This window comes from Fukomys damarensis, unplaced genomic scaffold, assembly GCF_012274545.1.
Source record: "Fukomys damarensis isolate Sample0158 unplaced genomic scaffold, DMR_v1.0_HiC HiC_scaffold_32, whole genome shotgun sequence".
Classification (NCBI taxonomy): Eukaryota; Metazoa; Chordata; class Mammalia; order Rodentia; family Bathyergidae; genus Fukomys; species Fukomys damarensis.
This window is the reverse complement of record NW_022900944.1, coordinates 797,214-814,335: the sequence shown is the minus strand read 5'-3', so window position 1 is coordinate 814,335 and position 17,122 is coordinate 797,214. Positions and strand designations below refer to the sequence as shown.

General features: G+C 34.3%; 1 protein-coding gene across 1 annotated transcript in view; it reads left to right on the top strand.

Annotated features, from left to right (window-relative positions):
- The window catches only part of LOC104873996 (all-trans-retinol dehydrogenase [NAD(+)] ADH4), a gene marked incomplete at its 3' end in the record, with an annotated part of 19,471 nt that extends 2,617 nt beyond the window's left edge, over positions 1-16,854 (top strand). Inside the window, 8 exon segments of the mRNA XM_010640953.1 lie at positions 841-982; positions 2,136-2,225; positions 4,398-4,648; positions 8,428-8,688; positions 13,432-13,466; positions 13,468-13,559; positions 14,006-14,144; positions 16,839-16,854. Coding sequence (XP_010639255.1) covers positions 841-982; positions 2,136-2,225; positions 4,398-4,648; positions 8,428-8,688; positions 13,432-13,466; positions 13,468-13,559; positions 14,006-14,144; positions 16,839-16,854 — 1,026 coding nt within the window.
- Positions 16,855-17,122: the final 268 nt, after the last annotated feature.

Sequence of the window (17,122 nt, the reverse complement as noted above, 5' to 3'; positions counted from 1 at the left end):
GTTATATTTTTAGGTAAAGTGAAAAAAAGCATTAACCTTGAAGCAATGAATTATTTGTTACATTATTAATGTTTTATAATGGGCTTAATATTAATAACCCTATGAATTAGGCAAAGGAATTCAATCGGGATTAGAATTAGTTATGTTTTCTTTTTGTTTCCCAAATATTAATTTTTGGAAAGTGTTTTCAAAAAGAAGATAGAGAATTAGGATCAAAAGAAGGGACAGGAAAATCTAAAGAGCTGCCTCAGGCAACAGAAGGATCCTGGGTGCCCAAAGATAAAAGAGGAGCCCATCAGCAGGGAAAAGAGACTGTACTGACCAAAGAATAGAAAGTCAGTTTGGACAAGTCCTCCATTTTTTCTCAGGACCAACACATTATGGATTGTACTTCAGAATGAATAGGACAGCCTCATGGACAGATCCTCAAGAATTATACAGTGATGCACCAATAATTAATTTAGGCTGTATTTCTCTTTTAACTATAGGAGGTTTATTACCACAACTTCATGTCATATAGTCTCAACAAAATTTGAACAAGCTATAGAAAACCTGCATTCCCTCCATTCCCTCTTCTTCATAACTTGCTTTGATTTTTCCTCTCTTGGGGACAGCAATTGCCAGTCTTATTTTATGACTTTCCAACAAAAATGAAAGCTAAAAAGAAAGTACATTGTGGGAGGAAAAGAACCTAGTATATTTTTATCTGTTTTTCATATATAATTTTTTGTTGCATTCTAGGTACATTGTAATGCTTCAAGTTGATATTAGGCCTAAAATTACAGTCAGCCCAATAATATAATTGCAGAAGGGTGAATCAAGTCTATGATTGCTTTGTAGATAATCGCCACTTCCATATGGCATACTGATGTTAAGACTGTTGATCCAAACTTTAAAGAGGTTCTTTTCCCTGTTATCCTTGGCCATAAGAGTGCAGGAATTGTGGAAAGCATTGGGCCAGGAGTGACCAACTTCAAACCAGGTATTTTGTGTTTTGATGCCAATTAAATAGAAATATCAGGCTTCCCCTGATACTGTCCTGGTTTTGCATGCTATAACTGGTATCTACATAATGATAATCTTTCCCAAAGCAAAATTGAAACTTACAACCAATCACTCTAAGAAAGAGATGGAATATTTTAAGTCAGAACTATCTTTAAAAAGTCTTGGGGGATGTGGCCAATTTATTTACATATAGTGCTGAGAAACAGCCCTCTAAAGCAAGGTATAAGGTTAATTTAAACTGAAGGTTCCCTGGTGCACAAATGACAACAGCTTCCTCTCAAAAATGGAAAACTATTTTAAACAAAAAATGACAATTTATAGAAGACTGAAGATTAAAAATATTACGCATCTGTCAAAGTTAGCTTAAGTGTCTTTTTGAAAATTATAAAACAAAAATAATACCTAAATGAAATCAATGGCTGAAATTATTTCACATTTTATAACAGGCCTACTGAATACTATAAGTGATATGATACTTGCTTGACAGAAAAGACAAATCATATTACTCTTCCTCCTTTAATGATAATGTTCCAAAATTAGAGGTATGTTAGTATTTTTCTGTTCCAAATAAGCTCATAGAAACAAATTGCTCCTTCAAATTTATCATGAAAGAATTGACAGATGCAGTCCTTTTAGTCCCAGTTCTGCCATTTACTTTCTGGACAATAACTTCACTCAGATTCCTGCTTCCTAAAGTAGGAATAATAATAGTATTCATCTCAGATGGCTGCCCTAGGAATTAGGTGAAATAACAATGTAAGCAGTATGAATGGGACCTGGAGCATACTAAATATTGAACAAATGTGAATCATCACCATTAAACCTTAGTCATCAAAGAACAGAAGGCATTATTAAATTGGAGTGGCATAAAAAGCAAAACAAATGTGAAATTTAAAAATGAATTTAAATGGTAAGACATAAAATAATATAGTTTACTCTCTGTATCCAACCTATTATGGTTCATCTCCTCTATTATATAGTACAAAGACTATTTGGAAATGTAATAAATGATAGTCATGTTGTAGAGGGTTGGTGTACTATAAAAAATAATCTTTTCCTCTGATTCATCTATAAAAACCTGTCACAAGTAAAATGTTAGGCACCATTCAATAAAGTGTTTTTCTTTCTAGGTGACAAAGTAACTCCATTCTTTATACCTTAATGTAAAAAATGCAAGTTCTGTCTAAGTCCACTCACAAATTTTTGTAGAAAAAAATCAGGTAAGCTCTCTACATTTTTAATAAGAGCATAAATTGGCACAAATATTTTGGACAGCACAGTGACAATACCTAAATGGAGTTGAAGAGGTGAAAGCCTTCTGTCCACCAATTCTACTTCTATGTTTGTACAAGGTACTGTTCCAAACGCATCAAAGAGATACATAGTAGAATATTCATTGCAACATTGTTTAGAATAGTAATCAATTAAATGCAACACAAACACCTATCAATTAGACTAATAAATTGCTATACGGTGACAAAATAGAATACAATGAAAATGGCTAAACTTTATATGTAGTTAACATAGAATAATTTCACATATATAATGTTAAAGGAAGGAAGCAAGCTGCTGAACTATATATTTAGTAAGATGTCATATACAAACACAATACTATACATTGGTTATGGCTACATATATAATAAAAATATAAATACACACTGGAATGATAAATGTCAAATTGATCTGTTTCTACAAGGATGAGAAATAATTTACTCTAAGGCCACATAAATGTAAGTCTTGGAGCCAGGTTTGTAACCTAAGGAGAAGGCTCAAGAGTCTAAATCCTAATTGTCTTATTTTTATTCTGTTGAGACTATAAAAAGATCCATTTGTCCTTAACAATATTGAAATCAGTTAGGGGCTGGGGATTTAGCTCACTGCCTTGCAAGTACAAGGTCCTGAGTTCAATTCCTGGTACCAAAACAAAAACAGAGAAATTAGTTAAAGTGTTAAACTATATTACTCTTACATATTATTGTGCCCCAGTTTCCTAATAAAATAGTGATTAAAATGTCTACTTTGTAGAGTTGCTGTACATAGTCAAAGAATTTAAACTACACTCTTTTTATTTGAAACAAAGTATATAGGTAAAAACCATGAGTTTTAATATCACAAAGTTAATCAGATCTTATATCATGCCAGATAAAATACATTAATCGCTTTTGAAGTTTTCTCAGAAAAACATAAAACCAGATACAGATCAAGTGTTTTAATAAAAAATACTAACTTAAGAGGAAATACAAGGACAGAGAAATATGTCACACCAGATTTCAGGAGTATAACCAGCAAAATTCACTAGGAAGAAAATTCTATAGAACAAATGATTCAGTTTCTTCTGAATAGGGAAAAGTTTTCCCCCATTCCCTCAATATGTCCTGGCTTCCAGACACTTCCTCTCAAGCATCTCGGGAATTTTCTTTGTTCTATTTTATTACTTCTATCTCCCCACCAAATGTAAATGAGATGTGGCTCTGTGCACTGAGACTGCTGTCTGTAATATCTGATAACCGGTGAATTTGCTGGGCCCAAATGACCTGTAACCGATGCAAAATGCTTAACTCCTGCAAGTCTGCCACCTCCCAAGAGTATAACCTGCCCTGCCCAACCCCAAAGGGGAGGGTCTCAGTCTCTTGTGGAGAAGTACCAGACTTATGCTCTGGAGTTAATAATAAAACTGCACATGTTGCCTCCAAAACTTCTGGGTGCATCTTCCATTCTCCTGGACTACCTATCTATATGTTCTGGATGGCATTTTGCCACTACACTTCAACAAATAAATTGCAAACAAAGAAAAGGAAAGGACAGATGAGTCTACAAATTAAAAGAGACAAGAGAAATATCAACCAAATGCAATATATGGTCCTAAAAGAATCTTTCAGAGATACATATTGTAATATTTCAATACAAATGAAATAGTGATGTCTGTAATTTGCTTCAAAATAGTCTAATGCAGGCGAGGGGTGTGTACTGCAAAGGGGTAATAGGTGAAACTAGATTATTCATGAGTTAATAGTTACTGAAGTTGGGAGATGGGTATATTAAGCTTGTTATATTTTTATATCTGAGTTTTCTGTAAAAAATTTTGAGTTAATACACCTAAAGCCCTTAAAAGAGTTTCTGGCAAACAAAAGGCATTCAATAAAAGTTTGTTGGTATTATCCATAATACATATTACATATTAATGAGTAATGTGTAATTAATGAGTAATAGGCATTATTAATGAGTAATATTGCATACTGATGAGCAATATGTATTAATGAGTAATGTAATATGTAATACATGTTATATATTAATGTGAAACTATCATATTTTCTTAATTTTTTCACTTTAATTCCATAAAACAGTCATGACAAATATATAATGCCCAACATATTTTTCAGGGTAATATTCAGTATTTTATTCATCCCCCCTTAGGAAATTTGATATTCCTACTATTAATCAAGAACTAATGTAAGACAAAACTAGCAGGTTTACTGCAAAGGAAAACCTATTTTCCATTTCATGGGAGAGTTCATTCTCACAATACACTGTGGTATCAGACGTTAATCTTGCCAAAATACATAATGAAGCAAATTTAGAGAGAGTTTGTCTGATTGGATGTGGATTTTCATCTGGCTATGGGGCTGCAATCAATACTACCAAGGTAAATAAACACCAGGTTTAAAACACAGGTTACTGGGAGGCAGCATTATATAAGGGAACTAAAATTATTTTCAAACTCTGGCTAGGTCATTTATTACCTGTGTGATTTGAAGCAAGTTATTTAATTTCTCTAGAATGCTATCTACTATAAATACTTGTAGCAATAATTAAATATTATATATGTAAAATATGTAGCTCAGTAGCCACACTATGGTTGGCACCTAGCACATACTATTTTCTATACCAGCATGTTACATTTTAGACCATCCCTGATTTAAATACAGCCTGCTTAAATATGTTCTCTAAAAAAAGAATGCTTATCCTGAAACAACTGACCAAAAGGTTACAGAAATCCTCACCCATTCCATTCAGTCACCCCTCTGAGTTTGATCCCCAGTACCAAAAAAGAAAAGATGGAGAGCTGGGGATTTAGCTCAGTGGTTCCGCTGCCTGCCTTGTAAGCACAAAGACCTGAGTTCGATCCCTGGTACCAAAAAAAGAAAAAAAGCATTCAGTCACCCTACTTTTTTACTGATGCTGCAAATTCTTCTCATTCTGCTTCTCTTTATATTCCATGTGATTTCAAGGGAGTGTCTGTGGTGGCAACTCATGGTACCAAGATTTGTCCCAGGAACCCCATGTTAGATTTAAAATTCTTACAAGGCTGTTTAAACTGCAGACTAGAGGGATCTCAAAGAGGGATCTCCCACTTGGATATCTCACACAACCTTGTTACTTTCTTAGTCTTAACTTCCTTCATGATAGTCCTATCTCTTGATTCAATACTGCAAAATGTAGCTAGAGTTTTTTCTAAGCAACAAATCTGATTTCAGTCTCCTTGCATTGTTTCCTTTCTCCCTCAAGGTAAGGATAAACCCCTCATTAGGCTCTTTTCCCTTAGCACTGCTCATAATTCCCTCAGGCCCAGCCCAGAGTCCCTAAGTCCCAGTTACCATGGCCTTTTGGACTTTTGCTCTTCCTTGGCTGTTATCAGTGTTGCAAGGGAGACTCCCAATTGCCCTTATACTGACTTCACTTTGATACCAGTCCTTTGTAAAGAATGTTAATACTAATGACTCAATTACAGGTTTTTTGTTTGTTTGTTTTTGGTTTTTTTAGCTTTTTAGAATTAGTTTTCCAGGGCCCAGGATTTGGCTCAGTGATTCTGCCACCAGCCTTGCAAGCACAAGGGCCAGAATTCAATCCCTGGTACTCCCCCCTAAAATTAGTTTTCCAGAATCTATTTCTCCTAACTAAAACTTTTGTGTTCTTTGACCCACATCTCCCCATTCCTTACTACCCCCCACAGCTTCTGGTGGCCACCATTCTACTCTCAACTTCTAGTTGAATTTTTTAGAGTTTACATATATATGAGATCATGCAGTACAGTAATTATCTTTTTGTGCCTTATTTCACCTTAGCATCATGTCCTCCAGGGTTTTCCCAGTTGTTACAATGACAGGATATCTTTCTTTTGAAGGATGAATAATGTCCCTTTTTGTATATAGATCAAGTTTTATTTATTTATTCATCTATCTATTCATAGGCAGGTAGATTTCATAACCTCCCTATTGCAATGGGAGTAATGTTGCAACAGATGTGGGAGCATAGATAACTATTCAATATACTGATTTTACTGCCTTTAGATATATTCCCAGTAGTAGGTTTGCAAGATCTCACATTTTTAATTTTTTAAGGAACCTCAATGATGTACTGTAATAATAGCCGTGTTACTTTACATTCTCAGCAATCATATACAAGGGTTATGTTTCCTCCATATTCATGCAACATGTTATATTTTGTTAACTATTCTAATGGGTAATCTTTCATTGTGGCTTTAATTTGTATTTCTCTGATAACTAGAGATGTTGAAATTTCTTTTCACCTCCTTGTATGTCTCATTTTGAAAAATGCCTCTTCAGGCCCTTTGTCCATTTTGTAATTGGTTTATTTGCCTTCTTATTATTGAACTGTTTGACTTCCTTATATATTTTTAGCATTAGCCTCTTCTCTAAAGTATGATTTGTAAATATATTTTGCCATTCCTTGGGTTGTCTCTTCACACTATTGACCACTTCCTTGGCTGTGCAAAAAAATTTTTTTAATTGCTGTAATCCCATTAATCTATTTTTTGTTTCCTATGCTTTACAGTCATATTAAGAAAAAAATTTTCCAGGCCATTGTTGTGGAGATTCCCCCTTCTCCTTGCCATGTTTTCTTCTAGGAGTTTTTACAAGTTTCAGGCTTACATTTAAGTATTTAGTCCATTTTGAGTTGGTTTTTGTATACACCATGAAATAAGTTTAATTTCATTCTTTTACATGTAGATACCAGTTATTCCACTTATTAGGTTATCATTTTCCTCGTAGCATAAATTAGAGAGGTGTGTTCTCTCTTTTCGTTACTGATTTGCTTCCAAGTTAGAAGGTACTAACATTTCTCTTGGACAGATTTGGTCTTTTCTTTCTGCTTATTTTTGAATCCTAATATTTTTCCACCCTAAATTATAAAATACTAAATAAGCACCTTCTGTGTAGTGTTGTTCTATTGCTATACCACTCTAAAGAATAATATATACAGTTACAGCATTTTTCTTCCTGTCTTGCTTCTATTTAATTCAATGTAGCAAACACTTATTAAAGACTCAATATACTATAAAGAAGATTCTGATAATAATATGGAAGATAAAAACCTTAAAACTTAGTCTTCTAAAGAAACAATATACAAGGCCAGGGATATAGCTCAGTGGCGCCACACCTGCCTGGCAAGCACAAGGTCCTGAATTTGATTCTTGGTACTAGAAAAAAGTCTCCAAAAGAAACAACATACACATAAAAAATCACAGACTGTAATAAATTATATGATATAGGAAAAACAAAAAGATAAACATTGATTTCTGACCAAAGAATCAAGAAAAGTTTCATAGAAAATGTTCTTTTATGTCAGGCCTAGAAGTTATAGATTACATTTTAATTAAAATAAAATGAAAAGTACATCAAGCTGAAAGAGTATCAGGAATTAATGTATGAGGGGAAGAAAATAGAACCATTTATTTTGGCTTGTACTGGGAATATCATGGAGATAAACCTGGAAGGTAAACAAAGGTCAAATAGCAAAAATCTTTCAATGTCCTGCAAAAACATTTGGATTTCATTCCATTTAAATGAATCAATAATCTGGACCAATCAAGTGACTCACTTCACAGGGAAATATTAGTGGTCATTCAAAACCAATTATAATGTTAATACAACTGAATAAGGTCTATAGAAATGTGGATGCCAAATTACTTGTGATCCAACTTAAAAAGAAAAAAAAAACACAAAAACAGTCTACACATTTACATAAATTAAAAATAAATAAATAAATAAATAAAACTTTAGAATAGGCCTGGGGATTTAGCTGAGTGGTTCTGCTGCCAACCTCTCAAGCTCAAGGACCAGAGTATGATCCCTGGTACCAAAAAAGAAAATCCTTCACAACATGTGAACTTTTGAATTTTGTCCTGACAACACGGAAATGAAAAGTAAAACAAGAGAATAATTTTCACCTCAGTTTATTTCTTATAAACTTATAAGGCCCTAAAATGATTTTCAAAATTTAGATAGTAATGCATCTATTTTCATATTGGTGGATTTTTCTCCATTGACTGTATCATATAGTTTTATAAGAGGCAACCCTTCATTTATATGTCCCCTATCCTAAACTTCCCCTTAAAAATTAAAATAAAGTTGGACTAGCTGCTTTCAAAGTTACTTTATAATTTTCCTTTCCTGCCTGTAGGTCACCCCTGGTTCTACTTGTGCTGTCTTTCGCCTAGGAGGTGTTGGTCTTTCTACCATAATTGGTTATAAAATAGCAGGAGCTTCCAGAATCATTGCTATTGACATCAATAGTGAGAAGTTTACAAAAGCCAAAGTCCTAGTAGCCACTGATTGTTTCAATCCTAGAGACCTAGATACACCCATCCAGGAGATCATCAATGAATTAACCAATGGAGGTGTAGATTTTGCCTTTGACTGTGCAGGAGGATCTGAAACTATGGTATGTATATATTTTCAACTCATTCTTTAACCATCAAATAATAGGGCAAAGTGGTTATGTTTGTTACAGTATCTATAATCTAATCATTCCTTCTTAATATTTTCAAAAGTGGTAAGAAGTTGAACTGTCAGCTATGGGTCATTTACCACCCTCAACTATACTGTATTTCTTTTAATAACCACTGATACATCCTGTAATAGTCTGTTTGCTGTCACTATAATAAAATACATAAAGCTGGGTACTCATTTTAAAAAAGAAGTTCATTTAACTAAATTTCAGAGGCTGGGCGTCGTGGTGCACACCTGTAATCCCAGCACTTGGGAGGCTGAGGCAGGAGGATCGCTATGAGTTCGAGACCAGCCTGAACTACATAGTGAGTTCCAGGTCAGTCTCGACTACATAGTGAGACCCTGTCTCAAAAAAAAAAAAAAAAAACAAAAAAAAAAAAAAAAAAAAAAAAAACTAAATTTCAGAGGCTGAAAGTTTAAATGGCATGGGGCAGGTTCTGGCAAAGGTCTCTCATCTACATTACCTTATGGAAAATGTTATCAGAGAGAAACCATACTGCAAGGCAGGAATCCAGAGATCAGTAATAGACACTCAGTAAGCTCTTCTTATTAATGATACTAACTCTGAACATAACCACACAGAAGTCAAAGTTCCCAACACATGAACCCTTGGGGGATACATTCAAACCATATTCAAGTCAGTGTTTCCCGAACTGAGATACTATATTTATGAATTCACTCTTGTGATAAGATAAACAGCCTTACTAGCATTATTTGTAAATTATTTATAGATGTTAGTTTTTCTTTTGAGATCCCCTTTATGTGGATTCCTTTTATTACACTGGAAATAATATTTTCCAATTTTGCTTTCCATGATCATTTCAATTTCTTATTTCTGAAAGATAATTTAACAGGGTTCATCATTTTAATTAGCTGAAAGAATGCCCTTTTGACTATTAAGTCAAGTAAATAACATAGAGTCAACTGTAGCACATAGGCAATACATGGAAAGGTTACTTTGTGGCAGCATCCACCTTTATTCTTCATTGAATAATTACCTATTACATATTTGCTCAAAGACACTAAGAAGAGTTTTTGATTTCTTAAATTTCTTTCTAATAAAATGGTTAAATAATTTATCAACTGATAAATGGATTGTTCTTGTTTTATTAGTGAGAGCTTTTAAGTTGTTGTGTTATTGTTTATTTTTAGTTACACCTTTACTCAGGCTAGTTTGTAAACATGCTTTAGGAAAGGTATAAAGAATAAAATTCTAGCTGGGCATGGTGGCATATGCCTATAATTCCAGCACTCAGGAGGCTGAAGCAGGAGGATCGCTGTGAGTTTGAGACCAGCCTGGGCTGCATAGTTAGTTCCAGGGCTGTCTCAACTACACAGTGAGACCCTGCCTCAAAAAAAAAATTCTACAACACAAGTTTCCAAAAGAATATATTGTACTTGTGAAATAGGAAGAAAAGGGCTAAAGGTGTAGGGGAAATGGGAAGGATAGGGGAAAGGTAATGAGGGAAAAGAAAACCCAACATGATAAAATGAAAAAATGGAAATAAAGTATTTGTAAATAGGGAAGAGGGGGGGGTGAGGGGAGGGGAGGGATAAGGGAAAAAAATGAGAACCAAGACCTGTCATGTAAAGGTACAAGATCCCAGTGATAAATGTAACCAAATTGTATACCTAAAATGTACCAATAAACTCAACAAGGAAAAAAAAAGAATATATTGTACTGATTTGGCCCCTTTGTCTTAATCTCTGGAAAACAATGGAGACCCAGAAAAGCTATGATGAGAGCAATATTAAAACTATATCTGGCTGGCAAAAATTATTAGCCACTGCTGAAAATGCATGTACTGGGCTGGGAATTTAGCTCAGTGGCACTGCACCTGCCTCACAAGCACAAGGTCTTGAGTTTGATCCCTGGTACAAAAAAAAAAAAAAAATGCATGCACTAAGGGCTCCTTATCCTGTACTGTAGTACTGTAGTACTCCCTTCTCTTTATAGGCTCTAATTTCAAATTTTAAATTTACTTAAGCATCTGAAGCCTGCAATAAGCTACATTCATTCCTCCACTTCTCACAGCTCAAATTTTTTACAAACATTGAATTTCAACCTAATTACCATATTTTCCTAGTGTAATTGCTATACACTGGACTTACCTAACACACTCTGGGATAGTCTCATTAAGAGCTTGGTACCAATATATGTTTACAAATTTCTCAAATTGAGAACCAGTGATATAAAATGTAGCATATTCTATTATTAGCTGATTTATTATACCAAGAAAGCTATTTTAGGTTATGGAAAATAATTACACCAGAGAATTACAATGAAAAGAGGTAGCTTTATCTAATCACAAGAAGATAAGATACCTATCCTACCAAAAATTTGCACAACTAGGAATAAACCTAGGAATTTGATAGTGATCTAAAGCAACCTAAAGAACCCACCAGAACAATTATAAAATTATTAAGTAACCAAAATTTTTCTAACCAAAAGTTAGTTGAATCTAGTAAATAAAACACTCTGTTTGCATACAGTACTCATTTCAACCAAGTCATTATTAGGAAAGTTGACTCCTTGCTTAAAGCAAAGCTCAGAAATGTAGAAAACGCAATCAGAAAAGATTTTTTTTTTTTAAAAAGAGTCAACATAAAGCAGCCACTTTAAAATGACAAGTAATGCCTATAGTATTTTTGTGTTGCTATTAAAACCCTCTACACATCTATAAATGTGGCTGTCATATGCCAAAAATGTTTCTAGCAAATGAAAAATGCAAAAAGTAGAAGATATTTAGAAGTGTTATGAACTCTCAAAATAATGAACATACATTCAAACACATTCAAAAAACATTCAAAAAGTTCTAAGATACTCCACATTCTTAGTAAAAGGGGGCCCATAAATTAATTGCTTCTTTCATATAGTGGAGTCATATAAAAGAGCCTATTGAGTTTTTTGTTTGTTTGTTTTGGGTTTTTTGAGACAGGGTCTTGCTATGTTGTTCAGGGTGGCTTGAACTCACTATGTAGCCCGGGCTCATCTCAAATTATCAGACATCCTCATACCTCAGCTTCCCAATTTCTAGGATTACAGGTGTGTGCCACCATGCCTGACTGAGATCTTTTACAAAGTAAAATTTACCATAAAAGATTAGAATCAAGTTACTACATGGAATGGGGCCAAAGTTTACACTATTTTTCTATAATATCATTCTCAGAGAATTAAAACTATGTATTTATATTAGAGTTTCTACATGAAATGGTCACCTACAAGTTTATATTTTGAAATTTATTTGCATTTTCAATCCTTGGCTTTTTTTTTTTTTTTTTAAATGAGGTTTTGCTATTTTGCCCAGGCTGGCCTTCAATTCGCAATCCTCCCAACTCACCTTCTGAAGTAGCTAGGATTACAAGAATGCATTATTGCTCCTGTCTAATCCTTTGCAATTTATATTAACCCCAAATTTGCAATAGGTTCACATACCAGTATTCTGTCTTTCTGTCATGCAAAAATCAGTGTATATCCAGGCAACTTTTCTAGACTGTTTTCCATGTGGTAACTTAGTAATCAAAGTAGTTCGGCCTGGGATTTAGGTCAGAAGCAGCCTGCCTCACAAGTGCAAGGTCCGAAATTGGATCCCTGGTACAAAAAAAAAAAAGACAAAGAAGTTCAAACTTACTCAACTTGAGACCATGTTGGTTGCTAGAGTAAGAGAAAAGACAGTGGACAGGATGTAACCTAAATGCAAAAAGGCTAAAAATGTAGGGAAGCAGATGAAGTGCTTGATGAGCCAGGATTATTTTCTGTAAGATTTTTCATCCTCTATTTAAAATTATGCTTTATCATTAACCTACATCGAAATCTACTAAGTATATAGTGTGTGCCTCATTTCTTAAGTTCTAGTGAGTCACTCTTTCTTTATGACTTGTAGAGATTTTGATTTAGGCAAAGTGTGGTTTCACATGCCTGTACTCTCAACATTTGGGAGGATTCTCATGAGTTCAAGGCCAGCCTGGGCTCCCTAACAAGACCCTGTCTCAAAACACGAATAAATGGAAATAGTCAGACAGACTTTTTCTTTCTTTTTTGTGGTACAGGGGATTGAACTCTGGGCCTTGTGCTTTTGAGGCAGGAAATGGAACCACTGAGCTAAATCCCTGTGCCCAGACAGACAGAATTTAAACCACTAAAATTTTTATTCTAGGCCCCTGGAAATAAGAATATTTTAATAAACCCCAAGACAGACTGTCCAAAATTTGTTGATTAAAGTTGCAGTCTTTTGTAGATCTTTCCTAACTCCATGTATTTTTTTATATACAATGACACATTCAGATTTGATTTAATTGTGGTATTGTTCATGGTAAAATAATATGTCCTATTTATAATATCCGCTTTGATGTAACTATGAATTATATTGAATGTTTTATCTATATCATAACACCAGAGCCTTAAGATTCAATCTATAACAATACTATGACTATATTAACTGGAATCTCCTCTAATATGCAGAATAACAATACTATGACTTTATTAACTGGAATCTCCTCTAATATGCAGAATTGGATAAAATAACCCTAAAGCAATGTGTGTGTGTGTGTGTGTGTGTGTATAGATAGATAGATAGACAGACAGACAGATAGATAGATAGATAGATAGATCCACACTGAAGTTCATATCCTACTTTTCTACTTAGTCAAGTAACTTCTTTGTTTGACTTTTCAGAGAACAGCCCTAGACTGCACAGTAGTAGGTTGGGGATGTGGTTGGAGCAATTGCTGATGACAAAGGATTTAATGTTTCTCCAGTGGAACTAATAATGGGTCATACTATAAATGGGACATTCTTTGGTGGTAAGTTGTCTTCATAATTTTAAATTTTGTAGAATGTAGATTATTGAAAGGAAAGGAAAGTAATTTATTTAAATATTGAGTGTATAAAACATCAAAAGACTTCACAGAAGTTATTCTATTATTTGAAAATACAATTCATATAGAAAGATAACAATTGGCAAAATGAAATGCAATGCATGTTATATTTAAATGAAATAACACAGAGGAAAAATATTTTGACCTAACTTTATCTAGTGTGGAAAACAATCTTCAGTTTTTCTTACAAAGAAAAACTTTAAATAGATATCAGTGCAGAAAATTAAAAATGAAGGGGATGAATTTAATCTACTTGAACCACCCAAATCTGGCCTAATAATTACACTCATTCAACAAACATTCTCACTTAAACTAATTCTTCATGACATATGCCATGTCTTTCTTTATTTGGCATTTTGCCCAAATTACAGGTTGAAAAAGTGTAGATTCAGTCCCTCAGCTGGTTACTGACTACAAGAATAAGAAATTTGATCTAGATATTTTGGTGACACATACCCTGCCTTTTGACAGAATTAATGAGGCATTTGAACTAATGCACCAAGGAAAAAGGTAAATTGCCAAATATGTAATTGAGTGGTCTAGAAGATCTTTATTATCAGTCTATTTTTATTTGATTTAAGAACTAATGTGCTTGTCTTTTCTGACTTTCTACATCAGAATTATTCAATGCATTTAAAAGATAAAATAATTGCCATTTGGGGAAAAAAAGATCTTCCATTTCCATAATGCATGCTATTTATATACTGTTACAACATGGAGTTTGATATAAGTTGACATATTATTTCCTTTTCACAGACAACTGTTAATTCAGCTGGGATTGCTCCCTAGGATGAGGAGTTTGTTAGTACGTTAGCTCCCTCTGTACAATATACCCTTGAGTTCAGAATCACTATAATCTACAATTTAATATAGAATGATGTCCTTTTTGGGCCCTTCATGATCAGAGACTTATGAAACCATCCAGGTGTGAGCAGAGAGTGGCAGATACCAGATATGAAAAGGATGTCATAGGTACATTCTGATACGCAATATTAGCTATATTGTGCTCTTTTATCTGAACCTTAGGAATTGATTAATAGCAATGTCCCAACTGAGAAGTCTCTAGGGGTTGGGGAATGGACAAGATTAGGATCAATTATTTTAGTTAAAATGTTCAAGTATAGCCTTGGCCAGGAGAAACAAAGAAAAAAATACCAGGAAGAATATTACATTATTATTAGAGGAGATACAGGGCAAAGAATAAATGATGAGAAAACAGGGGATACACTAAATTAAGTAAAAATGGCAGGAGTCTGAAGCAGAAAATAAATGTTGCACAAAAAGAAAATAGGTCAATGGTGTGAAGACCCAGCTGTTTCACGAGGAAGAAACCAGGAAAATTCTCTCACTAACATAACTCTCCAATTTACAAACATGTTAGCCTCAACATATCAAAAACTGTTCAATAAAAAGAAAAATTTAAGATTATTTTAAAAGCTACACCATGTAAACTTAGTATATATCTTACACAATATCTTGCACAATATTAGTATGTCCATAAGGAATTATTCCTCATTAGGGGTTGGGTTGTGTTTGGGGGCCTTAGAATTTGGTGCTCAAAGTTCCTCTACCACAGTCCTTTCCCCTACAGTTCTCAGTCATGGAATACACTCACAAATAATGCCAAATGGAAAATGATGCACTGCTATATTAGTAGGTAGGCAAATCTCATACATGCTACAAGGAAGCTTCCCCGGTAATAAGTGGTATGGGTAGATACCTGGAGGTTTTTACTCCCTTATTGGTCCTCTGAGTAAACCACCTGACTGACCAAAGACAGAAAGGTGGCAACAGAAAAGGGGTCTTCCCCAGTGTATTCATCATGGGTACAGGAAGCATATATGAGGTCAAACTCTCCTACCATTCTAACTAATTGCATAGAAGCAAGGAAGTGGGTGGAAGAAGGTGAGATACAATGACTGACTACCCTGCTAATGTGCAGTGATCCTTCCTCAAGGTGAGGGAAGGACACAGCAGTTCTCCCTCCATAGGTAAATGTTCCTGGTGAAGGAAATATTTAGACACAGTATTCTGCTAATGCAGAGAACTGGATTCCATAGCTATGAAAAGGAATTATCTGTCCTTGAGGTTTACCTCCTGTTTGTTTCTTTTATTTTTTTTCCTCATTGAGTTTATTGGTACATTTTAGGTATACAGTACAGTTACATTCATTATTGGGATCTTGTACCTTCACATGTCAGGTCTTGGTTCTCATTTTTTCCCCTTACCCCTGCCCTCCCTTCACCCTTTCCTCCTTTCCCTATTTACAAATATTTTATTTCCATTTTTTCATTTTCTCATATTTTTTTTCTTTTCCCTTATTTCCTTTCCCCTACCCTTCCTACTTCCCCTACACCTTTAGCCCTTTTCTTCCTATTTCACATTGCCAATTATACCATTAGGATCTTATAGACAATTATCATCTTTCATGCCAGAGAAACTATTCGGTATTTATACATATGTGACTTATTTATTCACTTAAGAGTATATCCTCAATATGCATCCACTTTCTTATGAATGACTCTAATTTCTCATTCTTTATGGTCAAGTAGTATTCCATTTTATAGAAAAACTACATCTTCTTTATCCAGTCTCCAACTGATGGGCAAATGGGCTGTTTCCAAGTTTTAGCTATTACAAACTGTGCTGCTATAAACATACCTCCTGTTTGTTTCTACATGTTGAAGTCAACCAGGATTGAAAAAATTTGAGTTCTTGGGGAATAGCATCTCACGACACAGACCTCCCTCTCCTTTGATACCTAACTTTGCTTTTGCCAATAGGAGAGTCACAAGCAGTGACTATTTTGAAGCTAAAAATCTTTCTTCCCCTTCTTAACAGCACCACTGGGCAAAAGGGACATCTCCAGGTCAAGTGAGGGTCTTCAACTTTCCCCTAGATTACTAGCACAATCTTAAAATACTATTAATGCTATGAATGGGAGATGCCAAAATAGAATAAATGAATCTTTTTTTTTTTTTTTTTTTTTTTTTTTTGCTGTACCGGGGATCAAACTCAAGACCTTGCACTTACCAGGCAGGAGCAGCTCCACTGATACACATCCCTGGCTCTAGCATAAATGAGTCTTAAAGTACATATCTATAAGGAGAGCTTAAATCAAGCTGGAATGAAAAAACAAAACATTTGTGGGCTCTGGCTAAATTTTTATGTAAATTATATTGATTGTTGTTTTCTTATTAATAGTATCTCAACAATCCTGACTTTTTTTTTCTTTTTATTGAGTTTATTGGTACAATCTAGGTATACAATACAGTTACATTCATCCTTGGGATGCTGTACATTTACATAATAGGTCTTGATTCTCATTTATTCCCCCTTGTTCCTGCCCTCCCTTCACCCTCTCCTCCCCTCCCCATTTACAAACACTTTATTTCCATTTTTCAGTTTCTCATATTTTTTTCCTCTCCCTTATTACATTTCCCCCACCCTTCCCACTTTCCTTACACCTTTAGCCCTTTACTTTCTAT